Below are 25,711 nucleotides of genomic sequence, written 5' to 3'. Positions count from 1 at the left end.
CCAAGTTGCCAAGGTTGGGAAACACTGATCTAAATTGAAAAAAAAATACCCGTTTTTCTACTGCCTGCTGTACTGCCAGATACCACGGGAGAGAGAGGAAAACACGCCATCTCTGTTTCCACAAGTTTAGGCAATCAGCTGCCTCGCTGACATTTTTAGGCCCCTTCATTCCTGTCCACCCATCAGTGTGTCTATGTGAGGGTGTGATGTGGGGGTAGAGCTGACACCCAGAGCCTCTGGAGGGCAACAAGTTCATTGTCTCGCTCTTCCAAATTCCCTCTTTTTTTTAATGTCCTCCACAGTTAAGGACTGGTTGCATAAAAAAGGCAAATCAAAATTTCCTTTTGGACTTCAAAGATTAGGAGGTCCGGCTCTTAGCAACATAAAACTACCAGTTGTTGTTGTTAGTTGCGAAGTCGTGTCCGACCCATCACGACCCCATGGAGAATGTTCCTCCAGGCCTTCCTGTCCTCTACCATCCTCTGGAGTCCATTTAAGCTCACGCCTACTGCTTTGGTGACCTCATCCAGCCACCACCTTCTTTGTCGTCCCCTTCTTCTTTTGCCCTCCATCTTTCCCAGCATTAGGCTCTTCCCCAGTGAGTCCTTCCTTCTCATTAGGTGGCCAAAGTATTTGAGTTTCATCTTCAGGATCTGATTTCCTTCTAAAGAGCAGTCAGGGTTGATCTCCTCTAGGACTGACCGGTTTGATTGCCTTGCAGTCCAAGGGACTCGCAGGAGTCTACTCCAGCACCACAGTTCAAAGGCCTCCATTCTACCAGTAAACTCGCAATTTTCTGTCTATTCCCATCATCTCACCACTCCCGTTGAACAAAACCACCAGCGACCGCAAGATGAGGAATTCAAACAAAAGGCGGCAGACGAGGGGGGAAAAAAACCCACAGGGAACATCAGGAAAATTCTGAGGATAGAAGGCAACTATAGAAAAAAAATTCATTCGTTTATTTAAAGGACACTCAAGTTACTCATCTCCTGTATTTATAAGCCTGGGTGATTCACCAGAGCAGTAAAATAAATAAAAATAAAACCTACTCACAAAAGTTCTGACATCCCAAAATACACACTCCTGCAGCTATGGAGACCTAGATTTACTGCCCTCAAGCCGCTCCCTGACCCGGACTCACCCTAACCCAACCCTTGGGGTATTAGAGAATCAGAAAAAAATGGTTTCAACTTGCATTTGGCAACGTGGCAGGAGGGGGGAGATGGAAAATTTCACTGAGGTAGCATTTGCTATCAGCTTCTTTTGTGTGTAATTAGACCGGGGTGTCAAACTGGCGGCCCACAGGCCGGGTGCGTTATGTGTAGGCCATACCCACCCCAGGTCCGCAAAGGGAAAAAATGTCATGAAATGTCACGTGACGGCAACGTGATGTAGTGAGTTTGACACCCGTGAACTAGACCATCGGCTCCAGAAGTTGCTAAGGTGCTTTATGGTGTTGGAAGAAATGTCCTTCTGGGTTCGGCTCCAAGTGGGGAAAAAGACACTGGAGACATGGAGGCTGCTTGGAAAGATGGTTTATTGTTGGACAGGACCACATGGCTTGAGTCCTGAACAGAAAAGGTGATCACATGCTTCAATGTTGGTGGAGAAGAGAAGGGAAGCCAGGAAGAGATGAGTCCCTGGTTTTATGCCCTCCTTGGCCTTTGATCTTGAGCTTGTATTCTGATTGGTTGTCAGATTCCCATGGGCCCAGGAGGGGCAACTCTCTAGGCTGCGTTTTGAATCCAGCCATGTGGGGAGTTGGGTAAAGGGTCAATATCATCATGCCTTAATCCTATCACTCTGGAGCTGAAGGGGAGAACTCTTTATTATGTAAAGTGGACTAGCTCAGGCTTTAATGGCTCATTGACAAAGGGGGATGGACAGGAAGCTGCAGGCAGTTATTCTGTCTTTTAAAACATGTTAACTTCTTACAATGGCATACTGTTTTTTTTTAAAAACTACCATATTATTTGGAGTATAAGACACACCTAGGTTTTGAAGAGGCAAATTTAAAAAGGGGGGGGGAGTTTGCACTTTGCAAGTCTCCCAAAAACAGCCCGTTTTTTGCAAAAACAGGCCTGTTTTTTTTTTCTTTCAAAAAAAGGGCATGAATAACCCTTAGGAGGCTTGTAGAGTGTTCTGGAGCGGGGGGGGGGGGGAATGAGCAAAAAACAGCCCATTTGTTGCTCATTTCTGTCCTCCCCAGCCCCCAGGAGCTCTCTGAAAGCCTCCTAAAAGCTATGCACAGCCATTTCGGTGAAGGGGGCGGAGTTTCAGGAGGTAAAATAATGCTGTATTCAGTGTATAAGCCGCACCCAGATTTTCAGCCTCTTTTTTGAGGGAAAAAGGTGCGTCTTATACTCCGAAAAATACGGTATCTTAAAACACATGTCATTGGTAGAGGTTTTTCATTGTTTTGAATTTCAAAAAACGGGCTTTGAAAAGTGCAGTTTAAATTCAGCCTCTGACTGCAACTCTTTAAAGGAGCTGTATTTTTTTGTAGGCTCTTCCACACCTCTGAAATATATGTTCCAAAATCATTTTATTTCCGAAATCATTTTTTTTTTTGGGGGGGGGGGGAGGGAATCTGAATGTAAAGAAACGAGACAGCCCTAATAATTTATACAAGGCTACCTCAATACGCATAGTTAATTGGTTCCGTGAGGTGGATGAATACCAAAAACTATAAATACCAGACACTTTTTTCCCATGAGTAGTAATGTAGTAAGTCACAAGGCAGCTGACTCTGACATTCTACTTTCTGTGCCGAATTACAAACAAAACAGTGAGTACCAGGATACAATTTTTGCATCAAAATGTGTTGAGTACCAAATTTGATGAGTTTCAAAGCAGTTGTCAAAAACCTGGAACGATTTGCCTCCAGAAGTTGTGAATGTTCCGACACTGGAAGTTCTAAAGAAGAAATTAAAAATAACCATTTGCCTGAAATGGTACAGGGTCTCCTACCTAAGCGGCGGGTTGGACTAGGAGACCCCCCCCCCAAGGTCCCTTCCAACTCTGTTCTTCTATACTTTCTATTTAAAGTATCGTTGTATTTGTGTGAACATCGTGAAAAATAGAAAGGTTTCCGTGGATGCATTGATCCTGGGTTATAAAAATTACTTGTAGGAGAATGACTGGCAGAAGCAGGGATGGAGTTAAGAGGATTCAGCCTAATATCTTTACATAGTTACAAACAGTCCGACCTCTAATGAATTTTGTTGAGTGTCAGGCCTGCAATTATATTCCTTTTAGAATTTTGGCCTGCCACACTTTCTCTTATTTCAATATGGTTTCATTAGTATAGTCGATGGGAGGGGGGAATAGACAGGAGGGAGATTGTGGAATGTATTGTTTTCATTCTTTACTAGAAGCCAAGGTCATCCTTTGTCTCCATCCCAGTACACCTGACCGGAAGCAGCTGGGTGTGGATGCCAGTGTGGAAGAAGATGGTTGGACCATGTGATGGATTGTGGGTGTGGGGACAAGATCATGAATTTTTAACTGGGTGGAATTCTGATGTCATTTCCAGTATTGGGATTAACACAGATGTGCTAAAATGTCTGCTTTATTAAATTGGAACTTTAAGGATCATTTTGCCTTTGATTCTGATTTAATTCTACAGGATACTTGGAATGCTGACATTGAACTTATCTGGTGCCAAAATAGTACTGTCAGTTAAGTAAATTCTTGTGTATACACATGAGCAATTAATCAATTTAATTAGCCCTGGTCTTTCCCATTTGACATTACCCTTCACCTTGAGACTGAAAACCCATAAAAACAAGAAAATCTGTGATTAAATTTGACACAAGCAATATGGGCATTTCATAACCAAAGATGACACAAGCAATATGGACATTTCATCAGGGTAGATAAAAAAAAAACCAAGAATATCTAGACAGTTTTTCCCCCCGAGACAGGTTATTTATTTTGATGTGCCAAGATTAAGACAAAGTGACACTCTTGAGTTACTTACATTTTTAGCCAAACCTTCTCAACTTTGACAGCTTGAAGGTGTGTGGACTTCAACTCCCAGAATGCATACTGGCTGGGGAATTCTGAGAGTTGTAGTTCAGACTTGTCTTAACAAGTTATTGAGATTGACAAACACCGCTTTAGGGTTAAGAGCATCTAAGTCCGTGAAATGTGTGCCAAAGGCGGCATGTGGAGCCATATCTGCCAGGACGCCAAGCCATCAGCTCCAGCGCGCATGTGCACGCCGCCCAGCTAATTTTCGGCCTTCCGGAGGAGGCCCTTTTCACCTTCCCCAGGCTCCAGGAAAGCCTCCGGAGCCTGGGGAGGGCGAAAACTGGATCCAACGGGCCTACCAGAAGTTCGGAAACGATTCGATCAGTTTCCATCTTCCAGGGAGCCAGGGGGGAGGCCGTTTTCGCCTTCCCCAGGTTCTGGAGGCTTTCCTGGAGCCTACGGAAGGCGAAAATGGCCTCCTCCGGCCCCCGGAGGAAATACCAAGCTCAGTTTTGCAGCGAGCAGTGCGGTGCGCGTGGGGTGTGTGTGCGCCCATGCGCATGTGGGGGGCACACTTTGCATAATGGGTGCTGCCACATGCACGCGGGCCCCCATTTTTGTGCACCCAACAAAAAAAAGGTTAGCCATCACCGAGCCAGGATTGATCTAAGTGAAGCTGGGGTTAGGGTCACTTCTGAGTACACTCCATTTAAAGAAAAATACTTTTTAAATAATTCAGTGTTTTTGGTATTATTATTTATAAAGTTTCAAACGTTCTCTGGGTGCAAGGATTCTTTGTCGGATAATTATTCTCCTATTCCTTACATCAGGGTTCTCCAACCTTGGCACTTTTGTGGACTTCAATTCCCAGAATTGCTCAGCCACCAAGCATCCTGGAAGTTGAAGTCCACACTATCTTCAAGCTTGCAAAGTAGCATGGCCGGCTGAGGAATTTCGTGACCCGTCAAAACCGCGGTCCACTAAAGCGCGCCCGATCAAAGCGCGTACGTGACGTCATCAGCAGCGCGACAAATAAAATTAAAAATACATTAAATTAAAATTAAAATAAAATTAAAGCAAGCCGATTCACATAAAGGTAAGGGTTAGGTTTAGGGTTAGGTTAAGGGTTAGGTTTAGGGTTATGTTAAGCGTTAGGGTTAGGTTTAGGTTTAGGTTAAGGGTTAGCGTTAGGTTTAGCGTTAGGTTAATAGTTAGGTTTAGGGTTAGGTTTAGGTTAAGGGTTAGGCTTAGGGTTAGGTTTAGGTTTGGGGGGGTTAGGGTAAGGTTTTCGTGTTAATTTTAAATTTACCGCTCACAGCGTGCCGTTTTCGTCGCGCTGTGATGACGTCACGTACGCGCTTTCGTCGAGCGCGCTTTGGTCTACCGCGGATTTGTGGTGGAACCGAGGAATTTTGCCAAGGTTGGAGATCAGGGGTGGGCTTCAGAAATTTTAGCAAGGGATTCTCTGCCCGGTTGCTGGTAGGTGTGGCCACAGCGGGTGTGGCCTAGTTGGCCTCCTGCACCACCGGGGGAGAGAGGGGCATTTTTGCCCTTCCTGGGCTCATGAGGCTAGAAACAGACCCATTTTCGAACATCTGGTAGGCCTGTTTTTTGCCTCCCACGAGCCTCCCCGCACACCCTGCACCTACCTGCATTGGAAACTGCTTGCGTGGGGACTCCTGGGAGGGCCGATGTGGGTGGGGCCAGCCAGTAGTGGGATTTGGGGATTCTCTGAATTGCACAGAATCTTAGCTAGAGGTTCTCCCGAACCCTTGCGATCCCGCAGCAGCCCAGAGGTGGTTTGCTCCCAATTCAGCCAAACCGGTAGTGATAATCTGGCATGGGTCGCAGAACCGGCAGCAACCCAATTGGTCACGCCCCCCGAAGCGTTTCCCCGGTCTCCGTATTGCTGGCATCTTGTTTATTAGCTTTTAGTGGTCTTTGCCCATGCGCACAACCATTTACAGCGAACTGAGCATGCATAAGCAACGCAAAGCCCGCGCGAACCGGTAGGGGTTGGCATAGGAACCCAGCCCTGCAACAGCCCACCCCTGTATGGAGATCCCTGCATTACACTATTCCTGCACTGTGACCATTTTTATCATCTCTGCCCTGTGTGAATGGTCTGGTGCTTCTTCAAATTTCCCCTCTGGTTGAAGTCTTTCCCACACAGAGAACATTTGTAGGGTCTCTCTCCCGTGTGAATCCTCTGATGCTTTTTTAAGTCTCCTCCCAGGCTGAAATTTTTCCCGCACTGAGGGCATTTGTAGGGTCTCTCCCCTGTGTGAGTCCTCTGATGGTTCTTCAAAAGGACCGCCTGGATGAAGCACCTCCCGCACTGCAAACATTTGTACGGCTTCTCTCCCGTATGAATCCTCTGGTGGGTCTTTAAATTTCCCTTCTGGTTGAAGCATTTGCCGCAGTAAGAGCATTTGTACGGTTGTTCGCCGGTGTGAATGCGCTGGTGAGTCTTCAGATCCCCCTTGTGGGTGAAGCATTTCCCGCACTGAGAGCATTTATGGATTCTCGTTTCGGTCCCGGGGTCTTGTGTTCTTTTCAGCGGCTGCATGTAACAAAAACTCTTCCCGCTTTCGGCACCGCTATTCGGCTTCCAATCTGCACGGAGGGTTGGAAAGATCTCCAGGTTGCTTCCTTTCCCGTGTCCGGAGCCTTCATAGCTTCGGTTTGCGGTTAGGATTTTTTCCCGTTTATTAAAACACGAATTATGCGGCAGGTTTCCCTCTGACAAAGGGTGTATTTTGTGTTCCTCCCCGGAATATTGCATTCCAAGTTCAAACCTGTAGTGATATTTTCTGCCGTAAAAGGAGAACGATGGCATTTTATCCCAAGTGGGTTTTGTAGCACTTTCGAGGAAGGCACCCGTACAACTCCCGGTACGTTGAGCGCATTCGTTCTGGGTTTGGGATTCGCTGCTTCCCTCCAGTCTTCCCACGCCTGGTGCTACGTTTCCCAAATTCAGGAATGGAAGGACCTCACATGTCTCTTCTGGTTTCTTTTCTCCATCCTGAATATTCTCCACTTTCACCAAACTTCCCTTTCCATCACCTACAACGAGAAAGAAAATAAGTTTTCTTCCTGATCTGCTGACTCTTTTTAAGATTCCTATTCTGCCTAGTCGCAGACTTTTTCTCACAAATTCATTCGTTAAATTCAGCCTATCTTAGAGTATCTGGACTAAACCCCTCCTCATCAAGCTTCCAAATAACTGCCCATGTTTCCCCAAAAATAAGACCGAGTCTTAGTTTCTTTTGGGCTTGAAAATAAGGACTCAGGCTTATTTTCGGGGTAGGTCATATTTTTTGGGAAAACACAATATATACGTACCAATAAAGGAAAATATTTGCAGCTCAGGGTTGAAATGAGGGGGTGCTCTCTGAGCTTTCTTGTTTTCTTGCAGACATTTCATTACCCTAACTAGAATAGAATAGGGTAGAATAGAATAATAGAGTTGGAAGGGACTTTGGAGGTCTTCTAGTCGAACTCCCTGCTTAAGTAGGAAACCCTACACCACTTCAGACAAGAGGTTGTGCAATCTCTTCTTAAAAACTTCCAGTGTTGGAGCATTCACAACATCTGGAGGCAAGTTGTTCCACTAATTAATTGTCCTAATTGTCAGGAAATTTCATGTTGGATAACCATTTGCCTGAAGTGGTGTAGGGTTCCCTGCCTAAGCAGGGGGTTGGACTAGAAGACCTCCAAGGTACCTCCCAACTCTGTTAATCTAAGTCCAGGATCACCTGTAGAATTTCTAGTCCCTGACAAAATTCAAAGCTGAGTTATGACCGTTTCTCACACTTATGACCGTTGTAGCATCCTCATGGTCATCTGATCAAAATTCAGATGCCCGGCAACTGACTCGTATTTATGACGGTTGCAGTATCCTAGGGTCTTGTGATCCCCTTTTGCGACCTTCTCACAAGCAAAGTCCATGGGAAATCTAGATTCACTAAACAACCGAGTTACTAACTTAACACCTGCAGTGATTCCTTCAACTAGGGCAAGAAACGTTGTCAAATGGGGCAAAAGCCGCTTTGCAAACGTCTCACTTAGCCACAGAAATTTTGGGTAAAATTTCCTTTGTTGAGGACTTCCTGTATAATATAAACGGACAAGAAGGAAAGAATGGCGTCCGAGGGACCATCTATCCAATAACAGCTCATAGATCTCCTGATTTCCAAGCTTGGGAAACAGGCATGCCTGAAAATCTTTTGAACAGAATCAGAATCAGAAGAGAGCTAGAAGGGACCTTGGAGGTCTTCTAGTCCTATCCCATGCTCAAGCAGGAGATCTTATACCAGTGATGACTAACCTTTTCCCATTGCGAGCCAAAATGGGGGAAGCGCAGGGGGGCGGGGGGTCATATGTGGGCATGCCCACACCCATAATGATATGTGTGCGACCCCCGTGCGCATGTGCACACAAACCCCTTCCCTTTTGGCCTGGGATAGATCCATTTTTCACCCTCACCAGGCTCCAGAGGATTCCCTGAAGGCTCCAGAGGGTGAAAAACGATCCTGTCAGCAAACCGGAAGTCCATTCCTGAACTTCTGGTTTGCCCGTAGGGCCGGCTTTTGGTCATGCTTCAGCCTCCGGAGGGCAAAAAACAGAAGGCCGAAGTCAGGTGGCCAGTGTGCGTATGTGCGCTGGAGCTGACAGGGCAACACCTCACGTGCCCTAACAAATGGCTCCGCATGCCACCTGTGCCACAGGTTCGCCATCGGTGAAGAGCTGAGGTGGCGCAGTGGTTAAATGCAGCACTGCAGGCTACTTCAGCTGACTGCAGTTCTGCAGTTCGGCGGTTCAAATCTCACCGGCTCAGGGTTGACTCAGCCTTCCATCCTTCCGAGGTGGGTGAAATGAGGACCCGGATTGTTGTTGGGGGCAATATGCTGACTCTGTAAACCGCTTAGAGAGGGCTGAAAGCCCTATGAAGCGGTATATAAGTCTAAGTGCTATTGCTATCGCTGTCTTATCACATTTCACACAAGCAACTGTCCAAGTCTCTTGTTAAAAACCTCCAGGGATGAAGCACCCGTCAACGTTCAGCTGATTGGACCAGGCAAAGCTGATCCGATTTTCTGTTCACTGAGGAGAAAATTCTTACCCAAACCGCCAGTGTTCCCATGATCCTCTTGGAGGACTTTCCAAGCGAAGGTCTGGCTCGGCTGGGTGGGAGGTGGATTGACGGTTTGCAAAGACGCAACCACCTGGGATTGTTCTGTGCAGCTCTGCAACAGAAAAAAAAAATGGTCAATTTCAATTTGTCAATTTAATGGGTTTATATGCCACCCAATCCCGGGGGGGACTCAGGGCGGCTTACAAGTACGAATAAAATAAAATAACATACAGGGGAAGAACATAAAACAATACAAACATTTTAAAAACAAAACATACATCCGGATTAATTGGGGGTTGATCTGTTTTGAGTCAGCAACCCCAGGCCTGCCGGAACAGCCAGGTTTTGGTGGCTTTTTGGAAGGCTGCAAGGGTGGGGAGGGTCCGGATCTCTGTTGGTAACTTGTTCCACAGAGCCGGAGCAGCAACAGAAAAGGCTCTCCCCCGAGTGGTCGCCAGCCGGCATTAACCGGCAGATGGCACCCGGAGGAGGCCTAATCTGTGAGTTCTTATCGGACGTTGGGAGGTATGTAGCAGAAGACACTCTCTCAGATATCCAGGTACAGGTAGAGTTCATTTAATGACCGTTCCAAGTTACGATGTCACTAACGAAAAAAACTTATGACCATTTTTAACACGACCATTGCAGCCTCTCCATGGTCATGGAAATTCAAATTCTCTGTGGTCTTGTCTTCCTCCCATAAGGAAACCGAACTAGTAATTTTCTCAATATTTCATTTTATTCTTTCTTGCGACACATATGAACCCCATGGTCATGTGATTTACATTCGGATGCTTGACATCTGGCTCACATTTATGACGGTTGCAGCGTCCCAGGGTCATTTGATCACTTCTTGCGACCCCGACAAGCAAAGTCAACGGGGATGCCAGATTCGCTTAACAACCGTGTTACTCATTTAACAACTTCGGGCATTCACTTCGACAAACGTGGCAAGGAAAAACAGGGCAAAACTCACTTAACCAATTTCTCATTTAACATACATTTTTGGGCTCAATTGGGGATGTAAGTTGAGGACTACTTGTAATCCCTGAGTTATGATCATAATAGAGGTGTTAAGACACAACAGTCATAAAACAGATCAGTCAGGCGACCGACCTGATTTTTACGTTTTTTGCAGCGTTCATTAAGCAAACCAGTGGTTGGTAAAGAACTTTATAACTGTGAACAGTCCCTAAGCCAGTGTTTCTCAACCTTGGCAACTTGGAGATGTCCGGACTTCAACTCCCAGAATGCTGGGAGGGGAATTCTGGGAGTTGAAGTCCAGACATCTTCAAGTTGCCAAGGTTGAGAAACACTGCTGGCTGGGGAATTCTGGGAGTTGAAGTCCGGACATCTTCAAGTTGCCAAGGTTGAGAAACACTGCTGGCTGGGGAATTCTGGGAGTTGAAGTCCAGACATCTTCAAGTTGCCAAGGTTGAGAAACACTGCTGGCTGGGGAATTCTGGGAGTTGAAGTCCGGACATCTTCAAGTTGCCAAGGTTGAGAAACACTGCTGGCTAGGGAATTCTGGGAGTTGAAGTCCAGACATCTTCAAGTTGCCAAGGTTGAGAAACACTGCTGGCTGGGGAATTCTGGGAGTTGAAGTCCAGACATCTTCAAGTTGCCAAGGTTGAGAAACACTGCTGGCTGGGGAATTCTGGGAGTTGAAGTCCAGACATCTTCAAGTTGCCAAGGTTGAGAAACACTGCTGGCTGGGGAATTCTGGGAGTTGAAGTCCGGACATCTTCAAGTTGCCAAGGTTGAGAAACACTGCTGGCTGGGGAATTCTGGGAGTTGAAGTCCAGACATCTTCAAGTTGCCAAGGTTGAGAAACACTGCTGGCTGGGGAATTCTGGGAGTTGAAGTCCGGACATCTTCAAGTTGCCAAGGTTGAGAAACACTGCTGGCTGGGGAATTCTGGGAGTTGAAGTCCAGACATCTTCAAGTTGCCAAGGTTGAGAAACACTGCTGGCTGGGGAATTCTGGGAGTTGAAGTCCGGACATCTTCAAGTTGCCAAGGTTGAGAAACACTGCTGGCTAGGGAATTCTGGGAGTTGAAGTCCAGACATCTTCAAGTTGCCAAGGTTGAGAAACACTGCTGGCTGGGGAATTCTGGGAGTTGAAGTCCGGACATCTTCAAGTTGCCAAGGTTGAGAAACACTGCTGGCTGGGGAATTCTGGGAGTTGAAGTCCAGACATCTTCAAGTTGCCAAGGTTGAGAAACACTGCTGGCTGGGGAATTCTGGGAGTTGAAGTCCAGACATCTTCAAGTTGCCAAGGTTGAGAAACACTGCTGGCTGGGGAATTCTGGGAGTTGAAGTCCAGACATCTTCAAGTTGCCAAGGTTGAGAAACACTGCTGGCTGGGGAATTCTGGGAGTTGAAGTCCAGACATCTTCAAGTTGCCAAGGTTGAGAAACACTGCTGGCTGGGGAATTCTGGGAGTTGAAGTCCGGATATCTTCAAGTTGCCAAGGTTGAGAAACACTGCCCTAAGCGAACCGTTGCAAGTTGAGGACTACCTGTACTGACTTAACAACTGCAGTGATTCACTTAACAACTGTGGCTCCATAAAATGGAGCCAAACTCAGCAAATGTTTCACTTAGCAACACAAATTTTGGGCTCAATTGTGGTAATACCCCAAGGACTACCTGTATAGAATTTTGGACAGCCAATATGCAAGACTTCAAATTCTCATTGATGAGTGAATTTATGAGTCAGGAGTCTCTCCAAATATCTGAACTTTTTTCCTCTTAGTACACGTTTTTCATCAGAGAAGAAGACCGAAAGAGTGATGTGCTCTCAATTGTCAGAGAGATGCAGCTGCTTTAATGAGACGCAGGTAGATTCACATGGCAATTGGAACAATACCAATGGATTCACAAGCATGCTAATTACCTTTCTCTCACCATTTAGGACCCTGCCTTGTTCTTCTGAAAGGAGAGACGAATTAGCTTCATTTGGAGACGGGATTTCAAGGCCTGAAAGGGATGGGAAACAGAACTTAGGAAGGCGAGAGGGCCCTTTCGTTTGGTCCAAAACGAACAGACACAAAAGACCTCTCTAGGGGGAAAAAAGGGTTTCTTTTCAAAAGACCAGTTTAAATGAGAAAAATGTGCTTTTCTGAAATTTAAATTCTCTGTGGTCTTGTCTTCTTCCCTACCATGAGGGAATCTAACTAGTAATTTTCTCAATTATTTAATTTGACCCTTTCTTGCGATAAATATCAGGTCTCTCTCTCTCCCTCCCTCCCTCCCTCTGTTTATACATATAACTACCGTATTTTTGGAGTATAAGACGCACCAAGATTTTGAAGAGACAAATTTAAAAAAAAGGTTTTTGCACTCCGCAGACCTCCCAAAAATGGCCTCGTTTTTTGTCAAAAAAAGGCATGAATAGCCTTTAGAAGGCTTATAGAGTGCTCCTGGGGGCTGGGGAGGGGCAAAAACGAGCAGAAAACGGACCATTTTCACTCATTTCTGCCCTCCCCAGCCCCCAGGAGCACTCTACAAGCCTCCTAAAGGCTATGCATAGCCATTTTTGCAAAGGTGGCGGGGTTTCGGGAGGCCAAAAATGCTGTTTTCAGTGTATAAGCTGCACCCAGATTTTCAGCCTCTTTTTTGAGGGGAAAAAGGTGCGTCTTATACTCTGAAAAATATGGTAATCCTCAACTTACAAAAGTTCCCTTAGTAACCATTCAAAGATACAACGGCACTGAAAAAAGTGACTTATGATCATTTTTCACACTTACTATTGTAACACCCCCCATAGTCATGTGATTTACATCTGGATGCTTGACAACTGACTCACATTTATAACGATTGCAGTGTCCAGGGTCATATGATCACCTTTTACGACCTTCTGACAGCAAAGTCAATGAGGAAACCAGATTCACTTTACAACTGTGTTACTCATATAACAGCTGCATTGATTCACTTAACAAATCTGGCATGAAAAGGGGGTTAAAATGGGGTAAAACTCACTTCACAAATTTCTCACTTCGCAACTGAAATTTTGGGCTCAATTGTGGCCGTAAGTTAAGGACTCCCTAGTAACAGTTTTTAAGTGAACCTGGCTTCTTCCCCATTGACTTTGCTTGTCACAAGGTCGCAAAGATGATCTCATGACCCCAAGGCCCCTCAACCATCCTAAATATGACTTACCAAGCAGCTGGATTTTGATCATATGACCAGGGGGATGTTGCAACGGTCATAACTGTGAAAAACAGCCATGTGGTTGTAAGTTGAAGACTATATGTATGTATGTACAGTATATCACAGAAGTGAATACACCCCCTCACATTTTGTAAATATTTAAGTCTATCTTGCCAGCAGTTTAGACATTAATGGCTGTATGTTATTTTGAGGGGACAACACATTTACACTGTTATACAAGCTGTATTCCAGTGGTGGGTTTCAAAAACTTTTGGAACCTCTTCTGTAGGTGTGGCCTGCTTTCCGGGTCCACTGGTGGAACCTCTTCTAACCGGTTCGGTAGATTTAGCAGTTAGACTTATATACCGCTTCATAGGGCTTTCAGCCCTCTCTAAGCGGTTTACAGAGTCAGCATATCGCCCCCACAGTCTGGGTCCTCATTTCACCCACCTCGGAAGGATGGAAGGCTGAGTCAACCTTGAGCCGGTGAGATTAGAACCGCTGAACTGCAGATAACAGTCAGCTGAAGTCGCCTGCAGTACTGCACCCTAACCACTACGCCACCTCGGCGCAGATTTGATGAACTGGTTCTACCAAATAGGTGCGAATTGGTAGGAACCCACCTCTGCTGTATTCTCACTGCTTTACATTGTAGCCAACTGTCCTTTCTTCAGTGTTGTCACATGAAAAGATATACTTAAATATTTACAAAATGGGAGGAGGTGTACTCACATATGCTATGTATATATACCAATAGCATTTAGGCTTATATACTGCACCAAGGTGGCAGGCTGAACCAAAGTAGGCCTCAAACTAGGGTTTCACGATATTAAGCTTTAACTGTTCACATAGAAATTGCAAGGTTTGCTTTTAGGACTTTTAGGACTGTTAGACACGGGTTAGAAGGAAGGCTACACATGAAATATGCTGAAGTAAAACATCTATTTTAGCCCATCTGCTGGCTTGGCTGTTAATCTGTTTGGTAGACACATATTGTTAGTTCCTCAAAATACGAGCTATGCATGTCCGTTAGCTGACCCATGTATTATGACATCCTGTAGACATACTTTCTGTAACTCAAGGGCAAATCTTGAGGGATGTTTCTAAAACTAACAGATGGCTTTAGCTGAAAGTGATAAACTATATAAGGAAGTTCCTGAATTTCACTCAATGTTCAGGCCATTTATTCTGAACCTGCGCAAATAAACTTTCCTTCTCTGAAGAGCTGGCTTGTGTGTCCTGTCTTTTCCTACAACAGCACCATAGGGCTTTACCGCAGTCTCTGGGCATTTTACAAAGTAAGCATTATTTACATATTCGCCCCCAACAATCTGGGTCCTCATTTTACAGAGCCAGGATTGAACTCCAGACTGTAGGCAGAGTCAGCCTGCAGTCCTCCATTCTAACCACTGCGCCACCACTCATAATTAGAAGAATTGTTTGGATGAAGTTTTGTCTACCAGCTCACAACTCACAAGCTTTGTCCAAGGAGAAATAAGGTCAAGGTCAAGGTTCCCCTCGCACATATGTGCTAGTCGTTCCCGACTCTAGGGGGCGGTGCTCATCTCTGTTTCAAAGCCAAAGAGCCAGCACTGTCCGGAGACGTCTCCGTGGTCATGTGGCCGGCATGGCTAAATGCCGAAGACGCACGGAACGCTGTTACCTTCCCACCAAAGGTGGTTCCTATTTTTCTACTTGCATTTTTACATGCTTTCGAACTGCTAGGTTGGCAGAAGCTGGGACAAGTAATGGAGCTTGTTACTAGGGATTCGAACCTCCAACCTTTCTGATCGACAAGCTCAGCGTCTTACTCACTGAGCCACGGCATCCCCCGGGAGAAATAGGTCAGCGGAAAATAAAAACAGAACACCTGACTGGATTCTGATCTGACAGCGATGCAGAACCTGAGGCCTTGCAAAAAAAAACCAACCATCAAAATTTCCACATCTGCAAAAACAGATGCATCTCCAGGAAGTCCGATCGCTTTTCAAGAGGTCAATAAGAAGCGATAAATTTATCCAATCCCCCGTGTCTTCACATCACCTTTGTGGTGGCCACCTTTCAAGCTTGTCTTCTCAGCCTCTTCAGGTAGCTCCAAGAAATCCTGATGGTCCTCCTTTAACGGCCTCTGAGAGTGAGAATGATCCAGTTCAGAACCCGAGGACATGGCAGGGGAAGGGATTCCTGTGGCGAGAGACATTTATGGATCTCTTCCAATCTCATTCTCTTCAGTGAACTGACTTCGCCATGAAACGAAAGATCGTAGTAGCCATACCATAGGCCTGTCCTAATACAGGGCGGCTTAGGACTGAAATGGAACTTGCCCATAATGGTCACAGACTGTTATGGTTGTAAAGTGGATCATCACCTGACGGAGCTGATCTTAAGATATCAAGTTAGGAACTAGGAGACTGAGAGTTCTAGTCCCATCTTCCTTCCTTCCCTCCTTTCTTTCTCTCTTTTTCTCCCTTCCATCATTTTCCTTTCTTTCTTCCCTTTCTTTTTCCTTTCCTCCTTCCTTCCTTCACTCCCTTCTTTCTCTTTTCCCCTTCCTACCTTTTTCTTTCTTTCTTTCTTCCCTTTCTGTCTTTTTCTCCCTTCCCTTTCTTTCTTCTCCTCCCTTCCTTACTTTCTTTCTTCCCTTTCTTTTTCCTTTCTTCCTTCCCTCACTCCCTTCTTTCTCTTTTCCCCCTTTCCTTTCTTTCTTTCTTTCTTTCTTTCTTCCCTTTCTTTCTTTTCCTCCCTCCCTCCCTCCCTTACTTTCTTTCTTCATTCCTTCCTTTTCTTTCTTTTCCTCCCTTCCTTACTTTCCCTTCCTTCTTCCTTTTCTTCCTTCCCTTTCTTTCTTCCTTCCCTTTCTTTCTTTCTTTCTTTCTTTTTTCCTTTTATTTATTAATTTTTTTATGAGACCACCTCCCCTACAAGGTGACTCTGGGCAGCCTTAGGCAGTAAGTCAGCTGGCTGACCTTGGGCCAGTCACATTCTCTCAGCCCTAGGAAGGAGGCAATGGCAAACCACTTTTGAAACACCTTCCCAAGTAAATTGCAGACACTTATCCAGGCAGACTCTGAGAATTGGAAAAGGCTGAATAAGGAAAAAAAGGTGAGGGGTGGGGAGAACCTTAATTTCAGGTAGTACTAGGAACAATTGTTCATATAAATGAATAACATCACCTGCCACCTGCCTGGCTTGGGATCTGGTTGGCCCATCAGGAAGTCCTCCACCAGAGCCACCGCCTGGGAACATGTGTCTGGTCCTCCTGCCCGGATCCAGCTCTGGAGCTCTGGTGGGAGGCTGGCCAGGAACTGCTCCAAGATCAGCAGCTCCAGAATCTGCTCCTTGGTGCGTCTCTCCGGCCTCAACCATTGGCAACAAAGCTCCTGGAGTTGGCTGTGGATCCTCCGGGGGTCTCCCACCTCCTGGCAGCAGAACTGCCGAAAATGCTGTCGCTGCTTCTCCGTCCTCAGGGATTCCCTCCGCAAGATGGCCGCCTTGACCTTCCCATAATCCTCTTGGTCTCGGTCTTCCAGAGTCCGGAAGGCCTCTTCCACTCCTCCGCTCAGAGCTGGCCGGAGATGGGCCGCCCATTCTCCTCTGGCCCACCGGCAGGCTGTGGCCACCTGCTCGAAGGAGGCCAGGAAGGCCTTGGGGTCATCCCAGGGGGAAGCCTCCGACATCATCAAGGGGTTTCCTCCTCTTCCGGGATGGAGGGTACTGAGGAATTCCTGCCACTGAGCCTCCCAGTGCTCTTCCGTACCCCCCAAAGGCTCCACTTTGATGTTTTGCGACGCTCCGCATGTTGGCAGCCCCGTCATATGCAGAGGCTGAACCAGATGGGTTGGCTTCCCTACTCCTTCCACTCCTTCTTCTGTTTCTGCTCCTGCAAGATGTTGCTCTTTCATCGCTGTTCCTCCTGATTCTTTGCTCTGACGTTCTATAGAGAGAGTTTCCATAGTGGGTCAGTTTCAAACATTGCAACATTTAAGAGATTCCAGAAAAAAAGACCCTGGTTATTATCTAAGATCCATTCTCAACCTTTTCTCTGAAGAAAATGAGTAAACTCTTTTTTTAAAAAAGAAAAAAGTTCTTCCCACCCAGAGATTCAGCCCTTAATTACAAGATCATTAGATAAGAATAAAAGAGAATATCGATAACTCACGGATGAGCTGGGGAGTCCTTGCTGCTCTCTGAGCTTAGTTGTTTGCTTGCAGACGTTTTATCACCCAACTACGCAACATCATCAGTGTGTAGGAGGGTAGGCTTTTCTCCCTATTTAAATGCAGTAACTTGCCCTGCTAGTTTTGTAGGTTTTTTTTTGCTTAGTCATTCCCCGATTAAGGTATTATTTTCTGCTTGATCATTGCTTGGTGTAAAGTGGGTATTAACACCAGATAAACCACAAGCAAAACCAATATCCTATTCAAGGAACATCAAGGAGAGAAAAACATACCCCCACTAACAATGGCAGGGCAATTTTCTAGTAAATAAACAGGTAGCAAACCCTGTACTTCCTCTCTCTGATGATGTAACCAAGTTGGGTAATGAAACATCTGCGAACAAATAACCAAGTTCAGAGAGCACCAAGGGCGTCGTACTTTTTAGATTAGAAAGAACATCTGTCAGGTTCCGAAGGGTTAATGAAAACAGCCGAACAAGACGGTTTGAAAATGCAGTTTATCTACTTCCTCCATCTTCTTCCTCGGGCAGGAACTGACCAACAAAGCATTAAGGCAATGAATACATTGTCAGAGCTGACACCAGGTTCCCCACCACCTTTTATAGCTACGTGGTGATTAGGCTAAACCCCCCCCCACACACACCTATCACCTGGTGACCCAGAGTGACAACCACACGGCAATCAATCATGGATTGTTCGCAGTCAGTTATCAGTTCTGGAATGGGCTCAGTGGAAACCTCCCTTCTAAGCTGGACTGCTTGTGGAGGAGGGAAATCTCCGTCTGGTAAGCAGGAGTCTTGGCTGCTGGCCCAGTTGTCCCCCCGTCCTTCCGAGTTGACAACATTAAAATCACTGAGCAAAAGAACATTTCTTAGATGATAAGTTACTTTTTTTAAAAAAAGGACAAGGAAAACATAATGGGTGCCTTGAAATCCCAAATGGTCCCCAATCGTAAGAGGAGGCTTAAATAAACAGCAGAGTTTGAAAGTTCACGAATTTCCGTAAACTCGGACGAGTTGAGAGTTCTCGCAATTTCAGGAGAATTTGACGCTTCTGAATGCCGGAGCCAAAATCTTGTCAGGGTTGTGAGTTGCCCCCAATCAGGATTGCAAAAGCTCTGACTTTTTAAAGGAGCACAACACTCCCTCTTGGGTAGTTTTACCTGAAAAGTCAATAATAATTGAACAAACATAGAATCCTAGGGCTGGGAGGGAACTTAAGAGATCATCTAGTCCAACCCCCTGCCCCGGCCAGGATTCCTCTGACCATTGTTGCCATTGTTAAGTACTTCTGTACTTAACAGCGCTCACAATCAAATATCTATCTCCTTCTTTTAACTTTGGAAGAAAATCCAAGCCCATGGATTATTTGGCAAGGTGGAAATCATTTGGCGCTGCCTACTTTTTGTTAAATTAGTTAACTTGGTTAAAATTAATTAACACCAATGGTAAGTGAATCTGGCTTCCCCATTGACTTTGCTTGTTGGAGAGTCACAAAAGGGGACACTGCCACCGTCCAACTTCGGACGGTCATCAAATGAACTGTTGTAAGTCGAGGATTACCTGTACACACCCCACTCCATCCCATCCCACTACCACCCACGCGGGAAGGGACGGTGCTTTGAAGGAGCAGGATGGGGTGGATCACAGTGATCTCCTTCCTCCTCCGCGCCCAGAAGCCTCCCTGGCGCATCTAGGATCCAGCCTGCCCCATTGGCTGGAAGTGGCGGTTCGAATCCCTACAGGTCTCCTGCGTGAGCAAGGGGGTTGGACTAGATGGCCTCCAACGTCCCTTCCAACTCTGTTACTCTTTACTGCTATGCGCATTGCATTCATGCCATGCATTGCCGTGCCACGCACGCATCCTAGATTAGAGCAGGAGGAGGAAGGAGCGCGGGCAGCCGGGGCGGAGGCCAGAGGATGCGACCTTCTTTGCAACAAGACACCGCCTTCTCCGAGCCGGATTGCAAGCCAGAGGCCGCCCCTGCTCCAACCACCCCAGCCCTGGGGTTCCCTCGCCAGGAGAGCATCGGCTCGGCTCCCTCCCCCGCACTTACCTGGGCCCGGGAGGTGCTGAGCTGCGCCCCACCGATTCCCCTCCGCCTCGCGATCCCTTTTCCTGCCTTGCGACTGGAGCAGCAGAAGCCGGTCTCAAAGTTCGCCCCCTCCCGGGCGGCGCCAACATTGCAACATTTACTCGACCGCGGCGCCGAATAAAAGGCGGGGTGGATCGCGGAATCGGCATCAGAATCGAATGGGAAGGGACCTTAGAGGTCTTCTAGTCCGAATTCAGGATCCTTTCTCAAGCGCGAGGGGGGAAGCGCCAGGGAGGGGAGGTCTTCTTCTGAGTTTCCTCCTGCCTTGCATGGCTAAGAATATGGCACATTGGGAAAAAGAGGCAAAAAACCCCCAAACCACGAATCCAGAGCTACAAAACTCTGGGCGACCACTAGGCGGCACCAGAGAGTGTCTTATTGTAATGCTTTGTTTGGCGACTCTTTTTGGGGGGGGGGGGCAGCCAGAAATCTCACTTTTAAATAAAGGGCTGTGATGTAATCACCCATATTGGATTTGCTAAAAATGCTCCTTAATGCCACGTAAATAAAGGCCAGAGGCTGAGAGTCTGCAGCTCACCAAGTTTCTATTAAAGCTTTGCTTTCATTATTTTGGGAGGAGTATATGAATCAATATTGGCTGTTTGCTTTTATTATGAATTGCTTGCTGCTCTATAATTGTTACTGATTAAACCAATATTTGCTGTTTGCTTCTGATATGGTATATTGCTAGAAATCATTTATTAAGAATGAAGCTTTGTTATTGGCTTCCGCTTATATTATTGTATACTGTCAAGAAATTAGTTTTTTTTTCTAGCCTAGCAAATTGTAACCTTAATACTTGATGGCATTACTGCAAATGTTATCTCAATGCTGTGTCTATTCTTGGCTTCAAAGCTAGACACATTCTTGAAAACATAGAAGAAATTGTTACATGGGAGTATCAGATAAACTGAACTAGGGACTTTTCCAGGCTCATAAATCCTTAAAGCATTCTGCTAAAAAACAACTTGGCAAAGAGGGGTTGCTACCCCCTACACAAGGCTATAGGAATACTTCATAGATAAGGTAGACAGAGACAGAAGCTAGAGCAAAAGAACGCTTTAAAGATCACACGTTGGTAACAAATCTTTGTCTCTGATTGGGTAAACTTTGTTTCTATCTGCCTAAAATGTATATAATACTCTGAGCCACTCTCGCAGGGTGTGGCTATTCCTTACATGCATTTTTTATGTTTTGGATATAGTTTTGTCACCCAGCTTTTGTTATGGCCATAAATAAAAGCTAGTATTTTTTGCAAGGCCCGTCTCAAATCTCACTCTCTTCGGCATTTCAGTGGCTCTGGGAAACTGCTGGAATCTTACAATTTATTTGTTAACATTCAAATCAGGGATGGCATACTTTTCAGTGGGTCTATAACACTCTGGTTGCCAATTTTAGTCTGAAAGGCAGATAAAATCTACGGTACGATGAAATGTTAAGAAGGCCTCTGCTGTTTATTGCATTTTTTTTTAAAAAGTTGAGCTTGTTTTTTAAATGAAGCCTCTTATGGTAATTACAAATTTTATTTATACAATTGTGACCTCTTATGACCTCATAGACAAAGTATACATAAACCCCCTAAAGAAAAGCAATCCTGGAAAATGTTTTGAATTGGTTTGAGTCTGTTGTGGTATGGATGATAACTTTTAGATAGGAAGGGAGGGAGGAATTAGTTTCAGCCATGAGTTTTGGGAAGGAAGGAAGGAAGGAAGGAAGGAAGGAAGGAAGGAAGGAAAGAAGGAAGGATTCGAAACAGAATCAACGAAAAGTCAAACAACAAACATGATTTATATGTCAAGTATGAAGAGCCAAAAGGCTAGGTAAATTCAAGATTGGGCATGTCACATGTGTTATGTGTCAGAAATAAATCACCTGGAACAGAGCACAATTCGTAAGGAAGAAAGAGATAGTGGTGGGAACTGGTTGAGTACAGAAAGAGTTAGCCTATCAAGTAATCCAAAATCAAGTGAGCTTTTGGCAGCAAGGATTTAGCCTAGTTTAGAAATCAGAATGAATAGTAAACGCTGACAAAATTAGCTTTTTCGATGCACATCTATACGTCTTATCAAAGGGAAATGTTTTTTTTTCCATAAATGTTTACAGTTCAGTGTGAATTGCTTCTTTGGGGCAGCCCCCTCAAATACTGGAATACTGTTATGCCACCCCAATTCTTCTTTTCTATACATTAGCCAAACCCAAATCTTGCAGCGATTCTTCATGTGTTTTAGACTCCAGGCCTTTGATCACCTTAGTTCAGTGTTTCTCAACCTTGGCAACTTGAAGATGTCCGGACTTCAACTCCCAGAATTCCCCAGCTGGCTGGGGAATTCTGGGAGTTGAAGTCCGGACATCTTCAAGTTGCCAAAGTTGAGAAACACTGCCTTAGTTGCTCTTTTTTTCTGAACTTTTTCCAAAGTCTCAATGTCTTTTCTGTAGTACGGTGACCAAAATTGGGTTGCAGTATTCCAGGTGTGGTTTTATAATGCAGTACTAATGCTTCATGTGATCTTGATTCTGTGCCTCTTGTTTATACAGCCCAGCGCTCTATTATTAATTTAGATAAGGCAATTCTACAATTTTTTAATTTTATTTATTTAAGAAATGTAAGAAATTTTTATGCTGCCCATCTCACCTGCATACCTTTGGGCGGTTTACAAATAAAAACATAATACAGTATTTGGAAACATAAAAGGGACATTTGTTCCAACAAGCATAATTCAGGTTTGTGCCATTAGAGACACGCTTTCTCTCAGTGCCACTCCAAAACTAGCTAGAGAAATAAAAGTCCTGCCTAAATGAACAAGATGTCTCTGGTTTTGTTTTTCAAAATGCTTTTCTTTCTACACAGGTGTGCTTTTGTGATTTGGGATAACAATCCTGGTTTTAAAAAAGGGAAAATAATCAGACAGGTAGTCCTCGAGTTATACTACAACGCTGCTAAGTAAAATATTTGTTAAGTGAGTTTGTCCCAATTTTACAACTTTCCTTGCCACAGTCGTTAAGTGAATCACTGCATTTGTAAAGCTAGCAACCCGGTTGTTAAGTGGATCTGGATTTCCCGTGGATTTGGCTTGTCACAAAGGTGGATCACAGGCCAAGCATCTGAATTTTGACCAGGTGACCACAGGGAGAATGGTTGTCAGTCATTAATTTCAGTGCCGTCGTAACTTTTGAATGGTCGCTAAATAAACCTTGAGGACTTTGTTGAGGACTACCTGTAGTTTATAAAATATGTAATTGTCATAAAAATGTTTGAAGTTTTCTTTCTGAGTTAAAGGCTTACTGGTAGTAATCAAGTTACGACCGTGAATGAAGCTGGTTAGTATGGTCACACGTGATAAGGGTCGTAAAGCAGATCACCACATTACCCGGATCCATTTTTACAACCTTTTCCGTGGTATTCCTGATGCGACATCTCTCCAACTGCGACAACTTTAAGCCTGGCGGACTTCTGGGAGTTGCCCAGAATTCCCCAGCCAGCAAAGTTGAATTCTGGGAGTTGAAGTCCGCCAGGCTTAAAGTTGCCAAGGTTGGAGGCCCCTGCCTTATGCAATCCTTTGCTCCCTATGAGGCCTTTTCCTCCTGGAAAAAAGGAAGTAAACAAGTAACTTGGTTGTTTAATTTTCATTGGTTGGTTTTGCCTCATAACGCCGGACACAAACAACAGACAGATAGTCCTCAGCTTGTATCCGTTTGTTTACTAACCGTTCAAAGTTACTACAGCACCTAAAAAAGGGACTTTTGATCGGTTTTCACACCTATGACCAAAGTCCTTGACTTATGACCACCACTGAATCCAAAAATTCTGTTGCCGAGTGAGAGATTTGTTAAGTGAATGTTGCCCCATTTAACGAATATTCCTGCCACGGTTAAGATTAGTGTTTAGTGACCATTCGAAGTTACAACGGCACCGGAAAAAGTGACTTATGACCCACACTTACGACTGTTACAGCATCCCCATGGTCACATAATCAATATTCAGATGCTTGACAAATGACTCGTACTTATGACCATTGCAGTATCCTGGGATCATTTGATCATCTTTTTGTGATCTTCCAACAAGGGGAAACAAGATTTGCTGAACAACCCTGTGACCAATTTAGTAACTTCAGTGATTCACTTAACAACTGTGGCAAATTGGCACAGAAAATTCACTTAACCAATGTCTCACTCAGCAACAGACATTTAGGACTAGATTGTGGTCGTTAAGTCGAGGACTACGTATATAGCGGAGGCTGAGCACTCCTCAAAATTCTGGCTTGCTGGTCGTCTTCCCCAAACTGCGGGGATTTGCGTGGTCTTTCGTCAATGTGACATCTTGCCCCATATTAAGGTTGTCTCTAGCATGAATTCTCTGATGGGTTTTCAAATTTCCCATCTGACTGAAGCTTCTTCCGCATTGGGCGCATTTATATGGCGTCTCCCCAGTGTGGATCCTCTGATGTATCTTCAACACATTGGTATGAGTAAAGCATTTCCCACACTGAGAGCACTTGTAGGGTCTCTCTCCGGTATGAGTCCGTTGATGTCTCTTCAGAATCCCCGTTTCCCGGAAGCATTTGTCACAATGGGAACATTTGTAAGGTTTCTCTCCGGTATGAATGCGCTGGTGTTTCCGCAAAGTTCCCATCAGGTTGAAGCCTTTCCCGCACTGCGAACACTTGTACGGGGTCTCCCCCGTGTGGATTCGGAGATGCCTCTTCAGGATTCCCGTCTCTCTGAAGCATTTCCCACACTGAGTGCATTTGTAGGTCTCCCCCGTGTGAATCCTCTCGTGTATCTTCAAACAGTTGGTGTGGCTGAAGCATTTCCCACACTGGGAACATTTGTAGGGCCTCTCGCCGGTGTGAATCCTTTGGTGGGTCTTCAGATTTCCCGACTGGTTGAAGCACTTCCCGCAGTCGGAACATTTGTACGGCTTCTCCCCCGTGTGAATTTTCTGGTGCTGCTTCCAGTATTTTGCTTTATTGAAGCATTTCCCGCACTGGGAACATTCGTACCACCCTTCTTCGGTTTTGCACGCGGGAATGTTGCCGAGCAAGTTTACGCCGCTGTTGGTTTTGGCACGTTCGGGAGAGTTACGTCTTTCTCCAAGATGGCTGCTTGGATACGGATTCACGTTATGAACTACTCGGCTCCCAGAGATTTCAAGCCTTTTCTCAATTACCATGTTTTCCTCTTTTTGATTTGTGCTTGAGGTACGCTGGTAGCTGTCCTTAAACCTCTCACGACGTTGCTCCAATTTCTCCGTAGAAGGCCCCTCAGTCAGTTCCACGTGGTAGAGGTATTTCGTATCATATTGGGGGAATAAAGAGATATTATTTTCCTTGGAAACAGCGGCCTTTTCAGCAGTAACAGCAGTAGTAAATTCCTGTTGTAGTGGAATATCTTGGTTCTCACAGCCCAGGGAGAGCTTCTGCTGCTGCTTTCTTGACTTGTAACCACCTTCCTCCGTTTCTAATTTTAATGGCAAACTCCCAGAACTAAACTGTTGATCTCTCCTGCATGTTGATTCCTGTTCCTCGTCTCGATTCTCAGAATTCTTCATTTTGAACTCTGTCCCCAAACTGCTCTCTGGAGGAAGAGAAAAAAAAAAAAGTTAACCACAGTCATTTTCGTTCCAGTGAACAAAGAACATACAGATAGTCCGCAACTTACACCAATTTGTTTAGTGACTGTTGGAAGTTACAACAGCATTGAAAAAAAGGGAATTAGGAGCATTTTTCACGCTTTTGACTGTCGCAGCATCCCCATGGTCACGCGATCAAAATTCTGACGCTTGGCCACTGACTCACATTAATGACGGCTGCAGTGTCCCAGGGTCATATGATTCCCTTTTGCGATTTTCTGACTAGCAAAAGTGAATGGTGGAAGTCAGACTCACTTGACAACTGTGTTATCACTTAAGCAACTGCAGTGATTCACTTAACAAACGTGGCAAGTAAAGTTGTAAAATGGGGCAAGGCTCACTTAACCAATTCCTCACTTAGCAACATAAATTCTGGGCTCAGTTGTGTCGTAAGCCGAGGACGATTTGTATTGCTGTCTCTTTTAAAACTACACGTTTTGTTGTCTCTGTGATCATAAGGAGTTCTCCCCCAGAAATGTGGATATTTAAATTACAGAAGGCCATCGACTTATAACTGTAACTGAGCCTGGAATTATAGTTGT

General features: G+C 45.2%; 2 protein-coding genes across 2 annotated transcripts in view; both read right to left on the bottom strand.

The window, feature by feature from the left end:
- Positions 1 to 5,524: 5,524 nt before the first annotated feature.
- The window catches only part of LOC116504554 (zinc finger protein 585A-like), a 68,567-nt gene continuing 48,380 nt past the window's right edge, over positions 5,525 to 25,711 (bottom strand). Inside the window, exons 7-8 of the mRNA XM_032211641.1 lie at positions 23,878 to 24,544; positions 5,525 to 6,506 (exon numbers count right to left, since the gene is read on the bottom strand). Of these exons, the coding sequence (XP_032067532.1) occupies positions 6,080 to 6,506; positions 23,878 to 24,544 (1,094 nt within the window). The 3' untranslated portion in view covers positions 5,525 to 6,079. The remainder of the gene's footprint in view (positions 6,507 to 23,877; positions 24,545 to 25,711) is intronic.
- Positions 16,145 to 19,583, bottom strand: LOC116504553 (SCAN domain-containing protein 3-like). The gene is made up of 2 exons (XM_032211640.1): positions 19,502 to 19,583; positions 16,145 to 17,202 (listed from the first exon to the last, which is right to left on the bottom strand). Exon 2 carries the CDS (start codon positions 17,168 to 17,170, stop codon positions 16,406 to 16,408), a length of 765 nt encoding a protein of 254 aa, XP_032067531.1. The 5' UTR covers positions 17,171 to 17,202; positions 19,502 to 19,583; the 3' UTR covers positions 16,145 to 16,405.

The sequence above is a fragment of the Thamnophis elegans genome, chromosome 2 (genome assembly GCF_009769535.1).
Source record: "Thamnophis elegans isolate rThaEle1 chromosome 2, rThaEle1.pri, whole genome shotgun sequence".
Taxonomy (NCBI): domain Eukaryota; kingdom Metazoa; phylum Chordata; class Lepidosauria; order Squamata; family Colubridae; genus Thamnophis; species Thamnophis elegans.
The sequence above is the reverse complement of the archived record's forward strand: the minus strand, read 5'-3'. Positions and strand labels throughout refer to the sequence as shown.

What these genes read in the sequence shown, in the direction of transcription:
- LOC116504553 (XM_032211640.1), bottom strand. Translation starts at nt 17,170, where the DNA reads ATGAAAGAGCAACATCTTGCAGGAGCAGAAACAGAAGAAGGAGTGGAA.